At 43.4% G+C, this 23,024-nt stretch overlaps 1 protein-coding gene across 4 annotated transcripts in view; it reads right to left on the minus strand.

Annotated features, from left to right (window-relative positions):
* Nucleotides 1-44: 44 nt before the first annotated feature.
* Nucleotides 45-23,024, minus strand: part of micu1 (mitochondrial calcium uptake 1) — a 30,656-nt gene continuing 7,676 nt past the window's right edge. The window contains exons 4-14 of one of the 4 annotated variants that reach the window (XM_047602562.1): nt 21,994-22,156; nt 19,730-19,773; nt 16,447-16,458; nt 10,539-10,544; nt 9,622-9,736; nt 7,364-7,446; nt 6,737-6,937; nt 5,198-5,335; nt 3,659-3,767; nt 1,094-1,183; nt 45-919 (exon numbers count right to left, since the gene is read on the minus strand). In XM_047602562.1, coding sequence (XP_047458518.1) covers nt 756-919; nt 1,094-1,183; nt 3,659-3,767; nt 5,198-5,335; nt 6,737-6,937; nt 7,364-7,446; nt 9,622-9,736; nt 10,539-10,544; nt 16,447-16,458; nt 19,730-19,773; nt 21,994-22,156 — 1,125 coding nt within the window. In that variant the 3' untranslated portion in view covers nt 45-755. The remainder of the gene's footprint in view (nt 920-1,093; nt 1,184-3,658; nt 3,768-5,197; nt 5,336-6,736; nt 6,938-7,363; nt 7,447-9,621; nt 9,737-10,538; nt 10,545-16,446; nt 16,459-19,729; nt 19,774-21,993; nt 22,157-23,024) is intronic. The other 3 variants (XM_047602564.1, XM_047602563.1, XM_047602565.1) reach the window with 3 other exon arrangements.

Below are 23,024 nucleotides of genomic sequence, written 5' to 3' on the forward strand. Positions count from 1 at the left end.
ACTAACAAGCACCATCATTAAAAAAAAAAAACAACCATAATCAGTTTTACATTATTAAAACATCTTTAATAGAGCACTTCTTTTAACATCCATTTTATGTAAAGTGTTTCAGTGAGCAGAAATAACTGGAAGAATACACACTTTGAACAGTACAGCGTAGAGCGGGGCGAGCATCATCCACCTTTTATGAGGCAAAATGTTGAGGATAAAGACGCAGCCTGAATGAAGCTGAACTGTGAACAATATTCCAGACTTCTCCTCCGTCCAACTTAAACTAACTAACTAAGGGTCTGCTGTCAGTACAGAACAGACGCAGGCAGCACTTATGCAGCTGAAGGTCGCATAAGATTGATTCCTCCTCTTGTCTCGCCTTTTGCTGTGAAGTGTTAAATAAAAAATATCAAAGTGCTGTTTTTAGCGTTGGCCGAACACAGTTAAAGGGCTGACGGTGCGTTCTTTCCTTATCGAATATGGGAAAAAAAATAAACATTGTACACAAACTTTATATGCATATTTCAAAATATATATAATTAATTACCCATGATGCCTTACAAAGACTGGCTCGAGAACCTTTGAAGACTGCACTGCGTCAGGATGCTTCAGCCACTATATCGACAGCTTGAGCTGCAGCAACATGCGTTAATGATTGATGGTGCGCCTCGGAGTTGCAGTGTTAATGAGTTTAATGCATTAATTGTCTAGTTAAAAACCTGTCGGAGGAGGACGCCTTTTGATCGCGCGTGTCGTCTTTCGCTCTATTGTGTCTTTGGTGTGGCGAAGTCCCAGGCGGTGTCCTGGGCGCACTTCCACATGGCCCGCACCAGCCGAGTGAAGCCCATGTCCTTGGGTTTCTCCAGCCCACGCATCAGCCGCTGCTTCATGATGGCTATAAACTCCTTATTACTGAGCTCCCCGTTCCCTGAGGAAGAGAGGGGCGAGGGAAGACGGGACGGACAAGAGGAAGGATGATGAAATAATAGAGGCGGAGGGAGTAAGAGGAGGAGACGACTTCCATTTATTGACGATCTCCACCTCTAGTGGCACCATTTGCCTTCCATAAATATTTACAGCGATGAGCCCGACAGCTACTTACCGTCACAGTCGAACAGAGCGAACACCACGTCGCACACGTGATCCGACAGCTCCACTTTGGCTACGGTGCGGGCCACCTGCTTCATGGTGACTGAGAGGAAGAGAGGGAGGGGATCAGATTCAGAGGTGTGGAGTGGACTCGCAGCCACGCGAGCCAGCTCATAAATTGCCCATGTGGAGAACACTGTGTGCGAGTCAAAATGCTTTCGGATCAATAAAAGGCAGGGTTTCCATTCAGCAGGGGGACTATCTGATGGACACGAGCGGGAGAAGGGTCTGAGAGGAGAAGCAGCATCTGAACATCCAGCAGAGAGGGGGAGCGGAGGAAAAGATGGAGGACGTGAGGCGAACAAAGGAAAATGGAAGAATTATTAGGATAAAACGATATTTTAGAGTCTTTTCTATTTTTGAACTAAAACTGAGATGAACTAAATCACATCTGACAAAATCCTCCCTGCGAGTGAGCCCAATCTAACCACCAACAATGCCCCCTTTTCTACCTTTAAGAAAGACCGTGTGAAGCTCCAGATTAAACACCCACACACGAGAGACTGCACTAAAAGGGCGTGAAACCATCAGACGTGAGAGCGAGATGAAAAAATAAGAAAGAAAAACTATAACAGAGCTCCTGAAGGCCTGAAAGGAGGGGTTTGTGTGGACGTGGATAATTTGCAGACGCACGCCTGGCACACGTACATGACTCGTTACCGCGTTGACACGCAGCTGAAACGAAGCGCACCTCTTACCAGACCCTCCACTCCCTCAATGCAGCAGCAGCAGCTGCTTCATCACTGAATAAGAGCTAATAGATGTGCACACAGCAAACATATGGAGGCCCACCGAAGCAATGAATCAAGGCGGTAAGTGATGGAAGCTTGGATTCATCAAACAATTGGCTTCTTGGAAAAGCTACAGGTCTGCTCTCACATTAAACTGACTTTCATTGTTACGATCTGATGGATGAATTCAGTAATAACAAGTGTCGGGGCAGTTAAAAGAAATGCGAGTAATATAATGACTGATTTCAGACTACGCGGTTAGTCTTCTTGAGAAATTGTAAAACCGTTTTTTTTTTTTCCAGCAGCACAACCAGCCGACTCTCTGTTATATGTGAAGTCTCAGCACACGAAGGTCTGTTAAACCCTGTTTATGTCATTTTACGCTGTAAACAAGGAGTAACCAGCCCGTTTTGACCCCCCGGTAACAAACTCTCTAATGTGTCCCATTATTGCGAGGCAAAATACAGACACGGGTTCGTATGGCGCAACGGAAAAATGCCAATTACTAACACGGTGAACACGGTGTTGTATTTCTGATGAAATTGTTGCAATTAACGCCCGCTGTAGCGTGTTGCTGTTACCCTGGCAACCTTAGGTGACACCATATCAGCCGGGTCTGAACTGGGGAGGATTACAATTTTAATACCAGTCTTACTTTGGAAATCAACGTTATAATGTTGTACTTGTATTGGTATGGCTGCTGCCATTAAGGAGTGTCGTTGCTATGTGGTGGGGGTGCCTGGTCTGGTCTAAGTAACATCCACATGAACGAAAGCCAGGTCCAAAAGTTTCCCAGCAGAACACTGAACTGTCCCAAGATGCTCAGCGTCATTCCCTTCTCCCGTCATAATGTTGTGGCTGATCGGTGTACGTCATTCCGATTAAGATAAAAATAACATACGGGCACGCGCTACGTGCAATAAGCAGGGCCGAGCTAGTCCACCATCTCTTTCGGTCTCCCTCACACACGTGCAGCAGAGGGTGCAGCTATTAATAATCTGCATTACTGAAGTATGAAGCGAACATCCACCCTTCACAATCATTTAGCTGCTCTGAGGCAGGTGATGTGACTGAAGACTGAGCTGCACTAACTGCATCGCGCTCATCCGCTACATCGTTTGAGGTAATGTAACTGCAAATGACCCCGCTCACAGTGTATTGTGAGAATATTTACTACTCGTCATTACTCCACGTTTTTACACAGTAATTAAAAGACAGTGTAGAAGAAAACTAAGATAATTGGAAAAGACAGGGGTTTTGACCATTAACGCACATTTGTGCTCAGTGGCTGGTGCACATCAGCTCTCACAGTGGGAGCGGACGTTAAAAATCCCTGACCCACGCACCATTACAGCCTTCTGATAAAACACACCTTCCCGGGTACTTAAGAGGGTAGGAGAAACCATTTAATGTCGGGTCAGTCCAGCCCTAACGGCGACGGCTCTGCCGCGTGTCAGCGGGCATCAGTAGGCTGCACCGTTGGTAGGAAGTGACCCGTCATGTGTGCATAAGTGGTTCGTGATTTAAATATGCACGATTCTGCGGGCCTGAGGGCGGGAGTGGAAGCTGAATGAATGGATGGATGGACAAACAGATGATAAATGGCTGCGCTAGGATTGGGAGCAAAGCCAGGCATAAAAAAAAAAAAGATGTGGGAAGCAGATCTGGCTGGCTGAGCGCTAACGGCTCTGAGAGGCAGAGGATGGGAGCGACAACAGTTAAGTCCAAAGGGGAGTAATTAAGGAGATGGAGAGAATGTCAAAGGAAAAGGGCGACTGTGGGTGTACCTTTATCTATCGAGGCTCCAGCCATGTGGTAGAAACTCAGCGCTGTGTCCACGTCATTCACGTTCTTCAGGAAAGTAAAGAAGTTCTCCACCTCCTCGAATGTAATGCCCTGCATAAGATGGGGGGGGGGGGGGACGAAACGACAGGGTGAAAAAAAACAAAAAAAAAAACACAATCTGTGAAATATCAGGAACAAATCATTCCTGTAGTTTTACCAGGGCCATTAGAGCTTTGGAGTCCGGTGAAAAATAACACAAATATTGTCACGACAAGAACTGCGACTGCACAATTGGATTTTAGGGGGGCAGGACAGCAGTGAGACACAAATGACGAGAGGAAGCGGGCAGAAGCTTTGGACACACATGGATGAACAGCGGACGACGGACGGACAGGGGAACAGACGGTCTAAAACACACACGCATATACAAACACACAGCTCCCACAGCTGTCACACCGTGTGCGGTTTTATTCGCAAAGAAAAGAGAGCAGCTGGTCTCGGGCGGTGAATAACTCTTTTCTCAATTACATTACAGGTTAAGACAACACGGAGGCAGGAGAAGAGCAGGTAAACGGGTGAGAGTGGGAAAGACGGTGAGTGATGATACTGCAGTTTCGTTCCTAAGAGAGACACAACTCTGGCAGCATCCAGCCTCGTCTATTTCTCATGACTGGCAGGAACAACCTCTTCCCTGCTTTCCCTTTCTTTACTTTGCTAAATGCCGTATTTAACTATCAAACATATCTTATCGCTGCCCTGCCTGGCGTCAGCGATGCTTTAATGTCTAATAACAAATCGCTCCATGACAGCCGCAATCTTTAAATTTAAAAAAAATGAAATGGGACATATTGATCCGCAACACCTCAGGGGATATCACATATACGGGCGTAACTTCGCTCATTTGACTGATCGGGCGGATTTAGCACGAAACTAGTGTTTCAAAGAGGAGACTAATATGCATCTGCTGAAGCCGACTTCACATCTCGAATCTTTTTTACATTTTCCAACAATTTTAGTGTGTCCCAGCGGAGCCACTTTAACGCTGACATCAGTGCGGCTGCTCTTGGCGGCGTGGAGAGAAGGTAAAAACTTATAAACTTTTAAAAATTAAACTATTCTTCCTGACTGATGGGAGAACAAATGAGGGGGAAGAACAAAGGCTGGAACCGAAGGGGGGAAGGAAGAAGGACTGACTAAAGTGTTTCCGCTGAGCTGTGGCTTCTCCGTGTTTGGCCATCGCCAAAACAGAGATAGCGGTGATGGAAGAAAGTAAGTGTCGGTCAGGTGGATAACATCAGGCAATGAATGTGCTGGCCACTCTCAGTGAGTTATTATCCGTCATTCTGTCTTTTACAAACGCTCACAGCGTCTAAGCACAATCCCCCTTTTCCCTCGAGCGCACGCTTGTCTGTCACCCTTCCTCCCATGTCGGCCAGGTAGCTGAAACATTCTCACCGGCTCATCTAGCGCCACGCAGCCACACCGACCGCTTATCTCATACTTCCATTCAGGCGCGAATATAAACGCACTGATATATCTACCTGTGCATCCTTAAACATTTTCTTCAAGCCCCTCTGCATCTGAGTGAGTTTACGGGACTGGACGCCGCTGTAGGCCAGCAGCATACCCCCGAACTGTCTCTCGGTGATTCTGCCGTCCACAGGATCGTTCCTCTCGAACTGGAGGGGGAGAGAATAGACAGGGAGAGAGAGAGAGACAGAGATTGACGGCTTTGCAGTGGAACAAACAAATTAATATGAGAGGGAGAGTGTGGGGAGATAGGAAACAGTAAATACTGGTGTCAGGCTTCAAGTTGAATCATGCTTGGTGCTGGCATCGGTGACATTAAATCTGCATGCGCATTTTCTTTTTTTACTATGTCCACTGGAGGAAGGCTTAACAACAGTAGGCTTCGGCTGTGTCAGGTCAATATAGTGGATTTACGTTGGGAGGTATTTTGACAGCCTCAAGGCTCACACCTCTCTCCCCTCTCTGAATGCGCCAACCTCTCTAAAGGTTAGTTTGACGCACTTGACAGACAGCGCGTGACTAACCCAAGATAAACCTGACACGGAAATTTCAGGGGTAATATGACTGTTTATGCACCTATCAAGGCATATCCACTCAGCCTTTTTTTGGGTTCAAAATACCATAAATGAAGGTAGATCCGAGTCTTGGCTTATGTGGAATGGAAATAAAGGTCAAAAACTGACAGTATATTTCCTCCCAGACGGCAAATTTATCAACTTAGACTATAGGGCAGGTACGTACAAAAAGGAATATTCAGTAGGTGAAGGATCCTGCATAAACTCTGGTTACAGATGGGGAAATAGAGCCCAGTGTGAGCTGCATCCTCAGCAGTTAAAGAAAGAAATCTTCAAGACTATGATTATCTGCATTAAAAAGATGTCACTGTTATCTGTGCTGTTTTGATTTCACTCTCTGAACACCGTGGCATCATTAAGACTTGACAGACAGAGCTTTGTTTCTGGGAGATGCTCAGATCAGAGGGCTATTCTTGGAGCTTCAGATAATGCAGCGCATTATGATCGAGTGTAGGCACTGCCCACGCTAATTAACAGCATAACCACATGCTCTACAACTCTGATCGGATTATGATTAGTTTAGGGGCATCGTGTCACTCTGAGGAGACGGAGGATGCATTTTATATTTAACAATCAAAAGCTTTGGAAGAATGACACTGACCAGTTCTGACATTCAATCCACATGGGGTATTTGTCACCACCAGGCGTCCTTTTCATTTGTTTAATAGGAAACACTCACATGTCGCTGCTCCGTTGATTCTCCCTCGACTAAAACATTTTTAATAATAATAATAATAATAATTATTCCTTTATTGATCCCTCATGGGGAAATTCTCTTTCTGCATTTGATTCATCCATTTGTTCACATAGTAACATGTACAGCTGGAGCAGTGGGCTGCAGCCTCAGATAGGCCGCGAATTGGGGAGAAAATTGGGGATTGTTCAGGGTACCACAGCCGTAAACAGAGCGGGAGGCGAACCTGTGCCCAATCCTACATATATTACATTAAAATCCTCCACATGTTCATACATTACCTCTAGTTTGAGCACGTCGTGCTGAAGTTTCCTCTGAAACTCCAGGAAGCTGCCAATGGTGAGTTTCCCCTTTAGGTCTTCTCCAAAGAAGTAGGTGGTGAGAGCGGAGCTGCAGCCGGCGGTCTTCAGGGTGTTTCCTGTGGTGGAGCGGTCACGGTGTCGCATGCCCATACTGGTCTGGGAACGAATGATGCTTTGGACCTATAGATAGAAAAGATAGAATATATAAAAAGATTTTATAAGATAAAAGATATAAACTTTAATCTTAAGTACCATTTTTATGTTCTAATAATCTATTATCTGTTATGTTTATTATGTACATCAGGCATTTCTTCATGTATGTGTATTCACAGAGTATTAAAGATATATTTTCTGTGTAAGATTTAAATCCACTTTTTGAATAATACAGCTCATGTGTGACTGTAAATGATAAACACAATGTCACACATGTTTAACCTCCCGTCAATATATCTTACTGGTTACTGCGATACAATGAGAAGCTAATACGAATATTAAAACACAATCCAAACACGTGGGTTGGCTCTTTTGAGCTTCTGTCTCCTTTAAAATGCTGATTTTGTGTAGGACTGTGTGTGTGTCTGCTGCACGTGGGTTGTGCTGTCTGACCTGTTCGAACTCCTCCAGGTCCACCTCCCCGTCCCCGTTCAAATCAAACATCTTGAAAGCAATCTCGAAGTTCCTCTGGGGAGCTGAATACCACAGCACGCAAACACACACACAAAAAAAGAGACACATTGGCAAATCAATTCATCACAATACAAAAAAACAACAGTAACGCTAGATCGACCCAGACAACAGTTTAAAAGTTCAATACTGACTCAGCCGTTACACATCGACTGTGAAGCATTTTCAATCTTCACTTTACTGGGGTGGAGATTAAGGCCTCAAACAGGGAAAATGACCATAAGACCTTATAAGGATCAAAGCACAAAGCGAACAGTGAGGCTGCTAGCACAGACTGTGCAGTGCGTCTTTTTTTAAGCTAATCTGGAGTACAACACTGGCATCAGTCAGATTTGAATACACATTTTTCTACTGTCTCTTTACACTTTCTGAAAATCCTTTGCTAAACACAGACGACAGCAACTGCTTACTTTAGATAAAAACAGGACCTAGGTCAGTACAGTTTGTTTTTGTGATGCAACCCCTCCGTCCATACACATATCAGCACTTACAAATTACACACTCATTTATATATTAGGGTTTCTGGTACATTTTCACTTAATAAATAAACATGTGTTTGCTTAATTAATAGCATCTAGATAGAAAATCACTCAATTTAAATGGGATTATTTATGTAAATGCTACACACCAATGAGACAAGGCCCTCATATGCCAAGACAACTGCTCCGAGCAGCTGAGGCGTGGACTCTAAAAAGACCTGATAAGGTCTGAGGTATCTGGTGCAAGCATGCAGCCGCTCCTTCAGCTACTGCAAAGTGCCATCACAGCCAAACCAAGTCACTCAATTGCGGGTTTAGTGGGTACTCACCACTGCTGATAGAGAGCACGCGACAAGACTTCCCATTTCAGAGAGACTCTGACCCGTCACATTCATATTTGTCCTTTGTTTGCCTTTATTACACCAAGATATTAATTACATAACCATAAATAAGTATAAGCCATTACTGCTTCAAACACCCAACTCCTTACATCAAACAATTCATATTAATCTCAGCAAAGACCTCTTAGAGGTGGTAAATATTTATTGCTACGGGGCATAAAACCAACACATCTTGGCTGTTGTGTTTCTGAGGTAATGTTAAATAGATAAGCATAAGGCATGTTCCGCTTAAAAACATTGTCCTTGAAAATTTCCCCTGAGACTTTCTCCGTGTGGATGGATTATAATAAACGATCTAGCTAAGCTGGGGATAAAAGTTTAGTAGTTGCTGGAGAGGATGGAGCCGAGCGTCATTTTCCTTACGATGCGCTTTGACACAGCCAGAGCGGATGTGCATTTATGTGCAATCTACTCCTTTGTACCTGCCATCAAATGAGATCAGTGCTCGATGCAGCTAAAACAAACACAACAAAGAAGCTGGCTTGAAGGGCTTAACTGCCTTAAATGGTGGAGTAAGAAAGCAGAGAACACACATAAGAGATCTAAACCGTCTAAAGCATAGACTTTTAACAGGGGGTCCGCAGAGGTACTGCAGGGGGAGTCGCAAATCAACTTTGGTTGATTAGACATTTTTCATTTATTTATTTTTTTTAAATTTCCCCCACAAATTTAAATTTCTTTAAATACACATTAACATGAATCTAACATATTTTAGTGAAGGGATAAGTGGAGGCAGAAGACGTTATCTTTCAGTCAACACTTCGCTCATTCGGTGATACAACAGCTGTCTAAACAGCTCACCGTTTCACACAAAGCGCCACACTTGTTCAGTCAATCTAAGCCAACCTGTGCACAGTAAGCTACGCCTCTATCGCTGCTGAGTCAATCACGAGGCAGCATATTACATGCTGACTCTGACAGGTTCCCCGAGATAGGTCCTATTCAGTCCCCAGGTGAAACCTAGATGCACGCTGCAATGTTGTCTATATTCTAATATTTTATATTTTATATACCTTTATGTCAGGTATATTTACAGCAGTTGCATGGTCAACCTAGTGTTGCACATGTTTGACACAAAGAAAGATTATTTGAACCTATTGGAATAGCTTAATATTGAGGGCAAAATGAGTTTAATATAGAACACATATAGTAGGTAAGGGGTCCCTACTTAATCTCTCCATCAGTTTGAGGGTCCTTGGCCTGGAAAAGACTCCTGGTCTAACGGATATTTGATTGAATGTGAAGACCATATGGGCAATTTCATTTCTAGGCAGTGCTCATAGCTGGATGAAGTACTTACTGGACAGCACAGTGGTGAGGAAGATGTAGTCAGAGAAGGAGATAAGGCCACATTCTCCCAGTGTGTAAAATATGCTGTCCTCATCTGCAAACCTCTCCCTTTCCTGGGCAATCTTCTGCTCATTCCAATCAGGACACAAAGAGGAGGGGGAAAAAAAGTTATATTAAAAACCCTTCTCATTATTCAGCACACACCTGATGCCCTCTACAACCAGGTGTGATGTCGTGTGTGCGTGTGTACACAAGAAAGTATGTGCGTGTCTGAAGATGAAGCTCAATCAGAGACTGACGCTCACTTCAAACACAAAATATACACATACTCGTCTTCCGCACACTCGCACACCAAACGGTGACAATGCAAAAGGATGACGACGCTATTTATAGACAGGTTAACACTATAAGAGTCATGCAAGTGCTGCATACACATGAAGCCGTACAGGCAGGTGAGGATGGCAGTGAGGAACAATTAGTCTGTGGTCAGTTTGAGTACAAAACACATTATCCACCAGAGGCTGTACTCACGGTGCGAAACAGACATAAAGAGAAGGAAAACATCACGAGAGACTGGAGCACAAACACACACACTATTGATTAACCACATCTGTAACACGACCCAGTGTTTTAATCATTAAAAAACAAAGTGACATTAGCTCTCTCTCCCGCTCTCTCACACTCACTCAGTTAACGATGGCCGTTTTGTTTTTCTCTGTGATCATGTGTATATTTACAGCATTGCATGAAAGCGTAACTTAATCACATGCACACTACACACTCAGCAATAGAGACTTGAAAGACAGCGTCCGAGTAGTAGGACTCTCCACCAAAACAGAGGGACAGAGCATGCCTAAAGAAGGAGGGGAGGGGAGGGGAGGAGAGGGGAGGTGACGACCGGGCAGCGCTGTGCCCATGTGGAGTTACCTCCGTCTGTAAAGAGGTCCATTTCAGAGGAGGAGGAGGGAGGAGAAACAACTGTTAGAGAACATCGTAGCCTCTGCTGCCTTTTAGCAGGGCCTTGAATGACAAAAGACACACGTGTGCATTCGCAGTGCGGCGCGCAGCACATACATACAAACAAACAAACAAACACACACACAGAAACCATCTTGCTCCAAACAAGATAATTTGGGGGGGATGCCACTCAAAATTAAGAATTCAATTATGTCTCGCGGTATCGAAAAGTCTGCAATTACAATTTGCATGCATGAACAACAATGCCTGCCAAAATGAGAGGGAATTAGGAAAAGGCTGTGATTTACTACGCTGTTAATATCAAATTAAATGAACTGACTTTGGCAGCTCCCCTAACAAGGTTACGAAGATCATTTACACCTAGTACATGTCTCCTCCTTCAGTCGTTCTTAAGCAATATTGCTAGAGCTGTGGGACGAGTGCACTGCAAATGAAAGCTACTCCCATATCCTCACTAAACATACATGAACAAAAAACTTTGGTGGCACCCCTTCCATAGCATAACAATTCATTTAAATTCCCCATGAACCAACTCCCTCCTCATAAGCTGAGGACACTATAATGGCTGCTTTAAGCTCGTAAAATGTATCACTATTCCCAATTTGGCTCTAAAAATTCAGTGATGCATAGATAGATAGCACTCGAACAGCGGTTTCCACTGTGACATTTATCATTGATGGTATCTGCATTAACAGACAGTATAAGAGGAGAAGGGAGTGGGGGTGAGAGGAGGAGCTCAGAGAGGTGGAGGGGGGGGAAAAAAGGTTATTTTTGGAGCGGTGCTATCGGTGGAAAGAAAAACCAGATAAAAAACGCTTGCATGTGTATAGGTGTGAGAGCGTATAGAAGGATGAACGAGGAAAAGGTGAAAGTGAGAGGGGTGAGGGAGGTTGGTGCTGAACCCTTGGTCGAGCGCACGCAGAGAAACCCTTTGGGTGTGAGGTGAGTCCCAACGCCAGCGGGCAAAGACAGAAATGACACACACGAGTGTGTATTTCAGTGGGCAAACACGGGCTCACGCCCCCCCACACACACAGACAGCTACACACAAGAGACATAAACACACTGGGCCTCATTATAATGATCACAACGGAGGCACAGAGCACATTAGGGATAATAACCCGCATTTCTTTCAGTGCCCTGAGTCAAGGACAAAGACAGACCCACAGAAAAGCCGACATGGCATTGAAGGAAAACGAATCCAGATGCATTAACCGAGGAGGAGAATCAAATGGCAATGTCATTTGAAACAAATGAGATCTAACAAAGTGCAACCGCACTTTAAAAATACAGCTTTTCATCTGCTATGATGTAGTGTGTGTTCCAGTCGGGAGAGAACGTAACTCTTTGTTTTATGATCCACTACCCGACATCCAAAAACATCCCTGCTGACAGTACGGCTGTCTTCCTCTCTCACATACACGGTGTACTATTATACTGTGCATCTCACCGACAAACATGATGCAACACCATGCACTCCCTTAAGATAAGACGGCGTGGATATCAATGACTGTGGTTCAGTAGGGAGGAAGATCATCCCTTCATCGTCTGTCTTTATGTCACCGGTAAAAACCTCAGCCTCAACCTTAACACAATACTAGCTTAACAAGTAATTCAACAATACAGAAATATATGTCCAATGTAGCCTTTCATCCGTTTTGATTTAGCAACCTGCATCATGCCTGTAAGCTTCGCTGCGTCAATCGCTAAAAGGATTGTTATTTAACCCTCACTGTAGATTTTCCCCAAAGCGCTACTCTTTAAATGACAATAAACGTAATGGCTGCGGCACTCAAGTTAATTAACAGCAAACACTTCATTTATCTGTTGATCAGTGTCATCAGCTTTGTGGGGTGTCTGAGTGTAGCGACTGTGAGCAGGATTTACTTTTTTTTTTATGAGCTCTAGTCCGAGCCTGATCACGCGTTCATACATGTCTTCGCGTGTCAGCTCTGTGGCAGCGCGTCCACCGGCTGTGTGCAGATGACGGCCCAACTGGCCTGTGAGCTGAGGCAGAAACGAAGTGTTGACAGAGCCGCTGCCGGCTGGGCTGTGCCGGCGGCGTGCCACTCAAACGAGGTTAAAGGTTTGGTCGGGGCTCAACTCTCCGATGCATTAGGCCGGAGAGCAGCCTAATAACTCCTCCGGCCAAATTTCAAACAGCCTAGTTTCAAGAAACCATCAAATGAGACCCATCCAAGTGAAGCGTAGCCAGAGGGCAGCATGCACAAGCTGAATCTCTTTCGGCTCTTTTAACATGAAGGAGAAGAAGAAGCACTTTGTAAGCACATAGAAGCACTAAGTTAAAAACTTAGCCTGCATAAGAAGTTCCTGAGATGGTGTGTATATATATATATATATATACAAAAAATGCTTGCTTGTAGCAATTTAGTTTAATCTCACTGACTCAACTCATGACCAAAGATTTAATAAATGATCTCCACTTGTTAGCTTCCTCTAAATTCCAGACACAAATATTCACAATATGACACGTTTTACATGTTCCAATCAGCCACATGGCTCTGTTGTTTTGATGGGTTCAATTAAATCACAGCTGTGCTGAGAAGTCTCGCATTTCCAACATAATCATGTCATAATAAAAGAAAACAGGCGGCAGCCGAAGTGACTAAGCGATTGCAATAACACACCTATGTATCATTCTGCGAGCTTCAATCGAATCTTTTCGGTTATACGATGACTGGGAGGCACCTGGCTTAAGGCACCTGAAGATTGAGCCGTCTTTAATAACACAGCAGTGTCTTGCTATTGATAAGATCTGTGACCCTCTCCAACACTGTCCCTGCACACGTCCTAATACCAGTGAAATGATGAAAGAACAGGACATCGGCCACTAAGTCTGCAATCAGATTTTACAATATTATCACGCCAATGATACAATGGCTTCTCGAAGATACTGTCTCATCTGAGTGTCACAGCAAAGAGATGAATTTATGGGTAAGGGCTGTGATCTGCCTCTGAAGGTGAAGGGTGTGTGTGTGTGTGTGTGTGTGTGTGTGTGTGTGTGTGTGTGTGTGTGTGTGTGTGTGTGTGTGTGTGTATGCACTTGAATGATGCCTGTCCCAGAGTAACCTCTCTCGTTTTGCACAGGTGAGTTTCAATAGAACTGTATCTACTGAAGCAGGGATACTGATAAGAAAATGAGGGTGACAGACAGCGCAGAATGAGTGAAAGAGAGGGGGAGGGCGGACTACAAATGCATTAAAAATGAATTAGTACCTTTGTGTCCTTTGTGTCCTATGTGCCGATGCGGCAGCTCTGGGGTTACTGTCACTTTGGCAGGTACAATAAAAGACATGAGTTTCAGGGGGAAAGGGAATTCACGATGACTTGGTTGAGGGTTAAGTCGAACCCAAGTCTGAGCTCGGCACTGAAAGTGCTGACAGTCAGGGCACAGTTCAATATCAAACCCCAAAGGAAGCCACATACACAACATGGTCCTGTGTACATAGACAGAGATACATGTCCGCGGCCATCAGAGCAGTGTTGTGTGTGTGAGTGTGTGTGTGAGTGTGTGTGTGAGTGGGTGTGTGAGTGTGTGGGTGTGTGTGGGTGAGGAGAACATTAAGTTATTAGCTCTCCCCCTCCAAGTCCCAGGTGTGACTGCAAGCAGGTGTACGGTTAGTAACTCATAATTATGTTGGCAGCACATTCAGAATAATGAGTCTTGTGTGGAACACTCAATCAACAAATTTAGTTCCCTTAGGAAAAGCAGCTGTCTCATAAAAAGAGGGTGAACTGCATTAGCTGACCAGGGCTGCAGACAACCCAACCTCAGATAGTAAAGAGAAAGAAAAAGAAAGAGAGAGAGAGTGATTTGTAGTGGTTTGATGTCTGTGTGTGTGCTTATGTGCAGCGTTAACAAACATCAAAATGGACACAGTCGGAAGACAACATGAAAAGTGACCGTCCAAACAGCGACTCCGAGGAGCTTCCTGTGAAATCAGAAAGGGGTGAACATGACAACAGTTGGTGTGACAAGTCGCTTGTTTCCATTGGAGCAGCCTCCTCCACAATCGCCCTGAGTGACAGGCGTCACCTTCCAGTCAGCAGCAGGTCACACATAAGACACAGCATGTAGGGAACAGTTTCAATACATTTTCCATGTACAGACCAAGTCCTGCCTTGAGTAAACCATGCTCTACAAAAAATCATGCAGCACTGACATCTGGACGATCCAGAGGATGGATTTGTGAAGGCTATCAAGCACATCAATACAGCCTTGAGAATAGCTAACGGAGCCATTTTTTTTTTTTTTTTTTTTTTTGGGTCCAAAACCACCCTGTGATGCCACCATGCGCAGAGAGGGGGCGCCACCACCAGCTAGTTGTCTTTGAGACGCAGGCAAAAGAGCAGTGCATGCTGGGGAAAAAGGCTAGAGCGCCAAAGCAAATGGAAAGCTGTATCTGAAATTTCTGAGGAGAAATGAAAAAATGAGGAGACATTGTATGTTTGTAAAGCAAGACAGAGGGAGTGCAGGGGAACAGAAGAGCTGGAATTTGACTGTGACCAATAGAAATTACTCATTTTGGTGCTCTTTGCATCTCAGCTTTGCAAGACTACACAATCTCCATAAATTTTTTAGCGTATGTGAACTTTACTTTGGGGGAGCTGACTTGTATAGCGTAAACTATGTAGCAGTGCAGCAGCGTTATAATGACAATAATCTTTATTGAGGCTTTACTTTTAATAATTCAGCAGGGGAGGCACGGCGCACAGCTGTCTCAAAGACAATATATAAAGGGCATTGGGAAAGCCTCTAATACAATGTCCAATAACAATGTTTGCATATTTGAGATAAGTGTACACACGGCGGGGCGTGTGCCCACTTCAGTTCAGGACACTCCTCATATTTCTGAAGTCAACAGGCTGTTACCTGCCCTTTGCTGCACTTATCTTCACATTATCGTGACTGACTGAGGCATTTAGACCTGCTTACAGGTCGAATCATTTAGCAGATTAAGCTGCTTGGGCTCATTTACCTACACAAATTAACATAAATGTGTATAGGTTTGTCCAGTGCCGTTTGGGGGAAATAAACATTGTGGAGATGAAAAACTATGGCGCAGCTAACGAACAAATCCACACACATTTATGATGTAAGCAGCTTCAGTGTCCTGAAATTAACCGGCACGGCAGAGGTGGAGAACACCGTGGCAACAGGTGGAAAAGGCGTACGACAACATCTTGGGAGTGTATTGCTGTGCTTATACCACGGCCACTTAAACACAGGCACATATGCATTCACAGGAACAACAATGAAACAGACCTATCGCCTGCTTGTGCGCTTGTAGTTAAAGTTGATACTTGCCAATCGGTAAGGATAACTTTATGTGACCACGGTAAAAATCTGCTTATTATTATACAGTGAACTCAGTGGTGGAGCATTATTCTACGTCGACCCACCACTGCGTCGACTTCACCCTTCTGGTTGTGTACACAAACCTACAAGAGGTTAAAAGAGTGACGTAAATTCAATAATTTACTAGCAGTGTCCAGTGACTTGTTATTTGAAAACATAAATATATGAATTCGCAGTTTGGCTGCTGCCGTTGTATCCGTACTAATCGCAACGTAAGACTCACGCACACTTGCTGAAGCTGAGATGTGGTAAATACAGAAAAGGCTTCTTATTTGGCCGTTCCCCTGAACTAACAACTTTGTATAGGTACGCCCTCCATATCACTACAGAGGAGTGAAAGAGTAAATAGTACAAAGATAGAAAAATTAGAAAGACATCAGAGGGAGAAGAGGACAAGGAGGGAGTAGGTAGGTAGTGACTACAAAGTGCAGTTTTTTCATTCAGGTGCACACATGCTTCTCGGCACACACCCCATACCTGCCAGAAGTCCTGCAGAGAGGGAGGGGCATAACGAGGAGGGAGACAGAAGAAGAAGAAGAGGAGGAGGAGGAGGAGGAGGAGGAGGAAGGGGAGGAGGGGGAGAGGAGGGAGGGGGAGTTTTGTGGGTGGAGAATGGGGATCAGAAGACGAGAAAAAGCGGGGGGGCGTTGGGAGATGGGGAGTCGAGGTTGATGGTTATTCACGAGGAAGGGGAGAAAGAGAAAATGGAGGGATTACTTGTTATGTAAATGGGAGGATGGTCGATAAGAGCACGAGAGAATAATCAACAGTTAACAATGGCAATGTCAGGTCACATGAACATAAGATCACGGCAGCTGAGAGCATGCCCACATGATTAGGGGTAGGAGGGGGTAAAAAAAAAAAAAATCACGGTGAAGTAAAAATGGAAGGTGCGATGTCACAATTTGTGGGGCAAACACAAGCAAGTCCATTTTAAGACTCGTAAGTTAGACGGTGTTTCCACGTCAGGAAAAAAAAACAAACAGGTTGAGTCAATATGAACAACAGATGTTAAACAACTATTTAAGACGTGTAATGTTTGAACACATTAGTGTCAGCAGGGGAGGACAGAGAGGTGGATGCAGTGACAGGTTTACAATGCCTACACATTATTCAAATCAACTGTGGCCAAACGTATATATGACACATTAGTTGGCTCGGCTATTTTTAAACTGAACCATGGGAAATATGAGACACGGGGGTCTTCTTAAAGAGCTCTCATTAGATTCTCACGTAATGCTGCACTCCTCACTGCCGATGACTCCGTTTTTTCACGGTATTACCCAACCCCCCAGCTGAAAGGCTCCCTTTGTACTTCACCACACCCTCTTTCAACTTCATGATTTACACACTACAGAGATTGCACCACTATGCACGCAGCCGCCATTTCATCTAGGTCTAATTTACTGCATTTTTTTTTTTTTTCTTTTTTCACAGCTTCGTGTGAACTAGATTTCATTGCTTCTTGGCAGGAAACACTGGTGGTCTTTTTCTCGTCCAACTAGCTAGAGGTGCCCATTAAACCAATGAGGCAGAGGCACGTGTTTCTGGGTGAAAAAAAAAAAAAAAAAAGGGTGTGTGCAGAGCCAGGAAGGGAGGGCAGCTCGCTGGCCACTCTGGCTGTGAAAGACAAAATCTCAAAGGAGAACCAAAGCTAAATAGAGTATCAGAGAAAAAGCAGTGTCCAGAGATTTGCCTGGCAAATAAAAAGAAGCACGGCGCCCAGAGATAGGGACGACATTTACATAAGCAGATATGGGCCATGAATGGAGAGTGCTCCATTTTGATTTCGGGCTGCCACAGAATAGCCCATTTACTTTTGATAAAACTTGTGTCTTTCACTTAATGCACTTTGAAATATCTGTGAGTGAAAGTTCTGGCGAAACCATCACCAAAACACAAGGCTCGTTTAAAGTGAAGTGCAAAGGGAGCTGAAGAAGAAGAAAATGAAGAAACTTATTACAAAGAGCCGGGCTCCCGTCTCCTTTTAGCTGCACTGACTTGATGTGGTTCACCTGACTGCACTAAGGAGATGAGCTACAGACTCGCACCAGCCGCGGGGACTGATGATTTTTCAAAATAGGTTAGACACCACCATCATCACACTGATAATTTGCGGGAAGTGAAATAATGCCTGGCTATTGGGTGAGACAGATGCTCACTGGAATATATATGAGAAGGCAGTAATGGTCACGATCAATATGAAGGAAATCATTTATTAAAAGAAAAATATGACACTAGCGATTTATAGTTATTCATTCTATTTTTGTGAGCAGAGGCATGTGATAATTAAAACTCAAACTGTGGACGACCACTTTATACATATTACAGTTCCTCTTAAATCAGGAGGTAGTCTGTTAAAGAGCTAGGTTTTAAATAATTTAACATGATTTCATTCAAGTCATTCTGATGAGCTGATGGTTCAGAAGTAGACAAATATATATAATTAAGAATTAAGAAAAATGAAGTATACTGAGTCCTTTACTCAATGTGAGAGTACTGCTGCGTATTTTACAGCAAAGTTATTTCTGTGTCTCTCAGCTGTTGTTTCTCTTCATACATAACACTATTTATCCATTTCCTTAAATGCCATTCCAGTCAGATAGGTAAATTAGAGGCAGCTGTTCTTTGATTTTTCTTTTTTACTGCACTAACAGAAATATTTCATTATGCTGTTATATAACATTTTCACTTCTGAGATTCAGAAAAAAGGTAAAATATCATCTTTTAAGACTCCTTTAAATCTTTTAAAGCTCTGTTGAATCCTTTAAATTTCATAAATAATAATAAACTGATGCCCTGACTTAAAGATACGTTGTTCACTAATATGGTGTAAATCTATTTCATTTTATTACTACCTTTTTTTTTTGCTTTGTGTTTCGTATTCAACTTGTACAGCACTTTGATGTAAAGCACTTTATACATAGATTATTATCATTATTATTATTGATGAATTTACATGTACGCACAGACTAACATGTGTTGATGGAGCCTTTTACACAATTTAACCTGTGAGTTTATCCGAATTGTTTTTTCTTCTGCGGTAACATGTTTAACTTTTATTTCATTTCATACTATTACACTAAAATCAGCCCATACTTGGTAAATTCTTTTAATTAATTCTCTGTCCGTGCATATTTCATGCACCCAAAGTCACAAAATGATAAATTATCAAGAGCAGAAGTCATTTGCTTTATTTTTATGTATGAAAATGAAGTCCTTCCTATAACTTCACTAAAAAGCATTAAAGTATTAATTTGAGCATTTTTCCTGAATATTGAGTTTACTTGTAGTTACTTCCTACTAAAGTCTATACTAGGGCACAATTTCTCAGTTTTTCCAAAAATATTTTACAGTGTTTTTAGATACATACCTCCATTGTGAGAGCAGACTCGGAATATGAAAACAAATGTATCTGCTTGGCCAGACAGAACAATAGGGGAATTGAAGTGGGTGAGAAAATTAGTTCTTTTTATTTTTTTTGGAGGAGCTCGTTCTTGGAGCCGTTTTTCAAATTGGTCATTTTAGGGAATAAAGCCCCCCGGTTGACTGGAAAGCTGTGCGTTGGGAGAAGAAATAAACTCTAATAATATATTATTAGAACACAGTGCATTTACAAAATTGCATGGCAGTTATTTTAAAGTGTATTTATGAAGCAGACATTAAACTAAAACAAAATTACAGTCCATCCTGCTGCTGACCTTAACGATGCCTAAGTTGATTGTCTAACCTCTTTACAACCGACACGCTCCCTTCTTACCTTTCCATCGTAGCGCTTCACAATGAACTGATCCAGGCCTAGATCTGAAAGAGAGAGGGGAATAAACACAGATATGCCGATTAGAACATAAATATACAAGTAACAAACTAAATATCATGGAAACTAGTTCCACACAACACAGAGGAGATTTATGTCTAGCATGAAACAGAGCATTTACATTTACTCAGTGTCATTACAGAACCTCTGGTAATCAATGACATGCGCTTGAGATTAATAAGGGTCATTAACAACCTATTTCCATTCAGGCTGTTGTTTAAAATAAACAATCTTCCGCATTCAGACTCCCATTATTATCAGTTATGACACAGTTCTTACGCTTATTTTATAGATCCACAAACCAAGGTCCACGGTTTTTTATATTTATGTTCAGTTTAAACTTGTTATGTCTAGGTGATTACGTAAATTGAAAATCAATCTCACTGTACCACAATAAAAAAATCACTTTAGTGAAGCACATGGCGCTTAAGCCTGTGATACACTGATAATATATTTCATGTCTGTATCTCCATACAAATGTGTGACTATATAGTCGTAAATGCAATTCTGCTCCCTGCAAGGATGATGTGAAATTTGAGTTTCATCGCTTTTTATGAATTTAATCAAATATGTCTTGAAAAATGAGTAAGACATTATTCATAAAAAAAAAAGAGAAAATGAAAAATTTGATAGTTTGGTATGAAGCATCGCAGACACCGAGCCATATCTATTTCTGCAAATAGTCTATCAGCGTCTATTGATTTAACCAGAGGTCTAATATCGCCATTAACTCAAATTTGCAACTAAAGGGTTGAATATGACCAATGTTAAAGGGCAACATCCTAGTCATGTACATTTCACTCTATTTTATTTAGACAGCACGGCAGATAGACGTGGGGGGGTCGGAGATAAGGGGTTAGGTATGTAGCAAAGGGTACCTGCTCCATTATATACAATGATGAGGAACACTTGGAAGCACCATTAGTATTGTTCTATGTCAGACCAGCCTGTCAGATTTGGGTATTTCATTATGACCGTGCCCTCCTGAGGTTTCACTTTTCGAATTGGGGCACAGCGTTCAATTCATCCTGTCTCTTTACCTCAAGGCCCCATCCAAGGGTGGTGGAAACGATCACGTAAGACATTTATCAAGTGCTCTGGGTAATTCATCACCTATAGCCCAGAAAATCTGCCGAGCATCAAAACAATAAAACCAGACTAATGCATCAGTTTGTCATCAGCGACTGCCAGCCTGCCATAATTGATCTGGGAGCCTGTCGGTTAGGCCGACTTGGGCGGAGTGCGGTGTTTCTTGACCTTTTCATCTGCTTCGTGGAACCTTCTCTTTTAATCAACAGCTCATCGTTACTTCAAGTCCAGTTTTCAGAGAGCCGAAGGCAAGGTGAAGGGAGGAAGAGCCGGGAATACACGACATGGGAAGTAAAGACACGGCGTCTAAGAATAGCAGACCAACAGAGTCGTGAACATGACTGACAGATGGAAGTGCTGAGGTCAGCGTGAGAGGCAGCAGGCCCAGATAAGTCCTTGTTAAGTGTTAACCGCAAGTGTGACTCCTTTACTGGTCTGATCTGATGTAATACCACACAAACCAAACAGAGACTTGGACTTGTTGAATAATTATGCAACAAAGCTGATGATAAAACATGTGTCTACTAAGTTAAGATCCCTGGATTCACAACCCTCCTGTGGCTGGAGATCAAATAACTCGCACTGGCTCCATGTGTGACACCTAAGATGTGCGCTGGTTTGAACGCGTTAATTGATACACCAACTGCTGTGTTGTGAATCCTTCAGCTCAGCGTGATCCAACATCCCCGTCAGCCCACCCCCTAATACGCGATAGTCACTGGTATCCCTACGCAATTAGCTGCCATTAAGTCCGGGACTGCCAAGCGTACGTTAAACGTCTCTGTGCTCCATCCAGAGGGGAGGAATTTACTGGGTAATGCACAACCAGTAGTTTGATCTATGATACGATCTCAGGAATTCTAACTGGAAACATCTTACCCTGGATAGTTTTCCCCATAAACAACCTACATGTACAGTATGTACCGTCGCATACGCGAAATCTCAATGCCGTGTATCAGGCTTAAACTCAAGATGAGGAGCAAGATCAGACGCACGCTTGCTTTAATCTGCAGTGCCAGGCTCGATTGGATAAAAAAGGGTGTAAAATCCCTGATAATATTTGGAGCATGCCTGTGGGTACATGAGAAGGCGGCGGAAGGAAATGGAAGGGAACTCACTCTCAGGCTGCTTCTCATTCGGTGTGATGGAGCGTATGAAGTCCTGGGGCGTCATGTAAACCTCGGCGTCTCCATGCTCGCCGATGACCTTCAGCGTCGCGAAGTAGCGGAATATCTTGTCTGGAGTGGAGTAGGCCCTTATCCTGTTCTCGTACTCCATCACCTGCCACCCACACAGGGAGAATAATGAATGGTAAATGGTCTGCACAAATAGCACTTTTCTACTTTACATTTTTTTATTATTATTCGCTGTCGCATGTCGGGTGCTTGCCTGCCAATGGGGGAAATTTGGGGTTCATGTACTGCCCTAAGAAGACTTCAACTAGACTTTAAATGGCTTGGGACTGAACCAGCTACCTTATCATTAGTGGACAACCTGCTCAACCACTCGAGCCACACCCACACACAATGACACAAATACTTTGAAAGAACAAGTAACCACCTTCCTACAAACTGTGTTGGTTCCTCTTTTGATGCCCAAACAGTTGTGACTCATCAGAGAATGGGGCTTCTGAGGGCGCCCTGTGGTGTCTGGGCAGGATGTTGTTAGTGTGGGCCTCTGTGCCCTATTTGTTGAGAGGAGGGGCCTTTGTGGCTCAGGTATGTTCTTTTTTTTCAGTCTATCCCACAGATATTTGATCAGTTTGGGAGGCCATGTCAACACCTTGTGCTGTCGTTCATGTTTTTCTAGTTCTAAACTGTTTTCGTGTGTGTGTGAGTCACTGCAATGGTACACATTTTAGATCAAATCTACATGAATGCCTGGGCCAAGTGTTTCCTAACAGAACATTGCACTGTTACTGCAAGGTTCCTTACTTTGTTTTAACGCTGTGGCTGATAGGTGCATATAACCCTGCAGGAGTATTAAGAGAGTGTACAGGAAGTGAAGGGGGTGTCCACAGTAACAAAACAGGTGGCAGCAAGAAAGCCGTCAGGCGACCAGAACGTATATTACTCTCTTGACTCAACAACCACATACTCAAATCAGGAAACAAAGTCGAGCAATTCTGAGCGACAGGCTTGGTAGAAGG

Source organism: Mugil cephalus, chromosome 13, assembly GCF_022458985.1.
Source record: "Mugil cephalus isolate CIBA_MC_2020 chromosome 13, CIBA_Mcephalus_1.1, whole genome shotgun sequence".
NCBI lineage: Eukaryota > Metazoa > Chordata > Actinopteri > Mugiliformes > Mugilidae > Mugil > Mugil cephalus.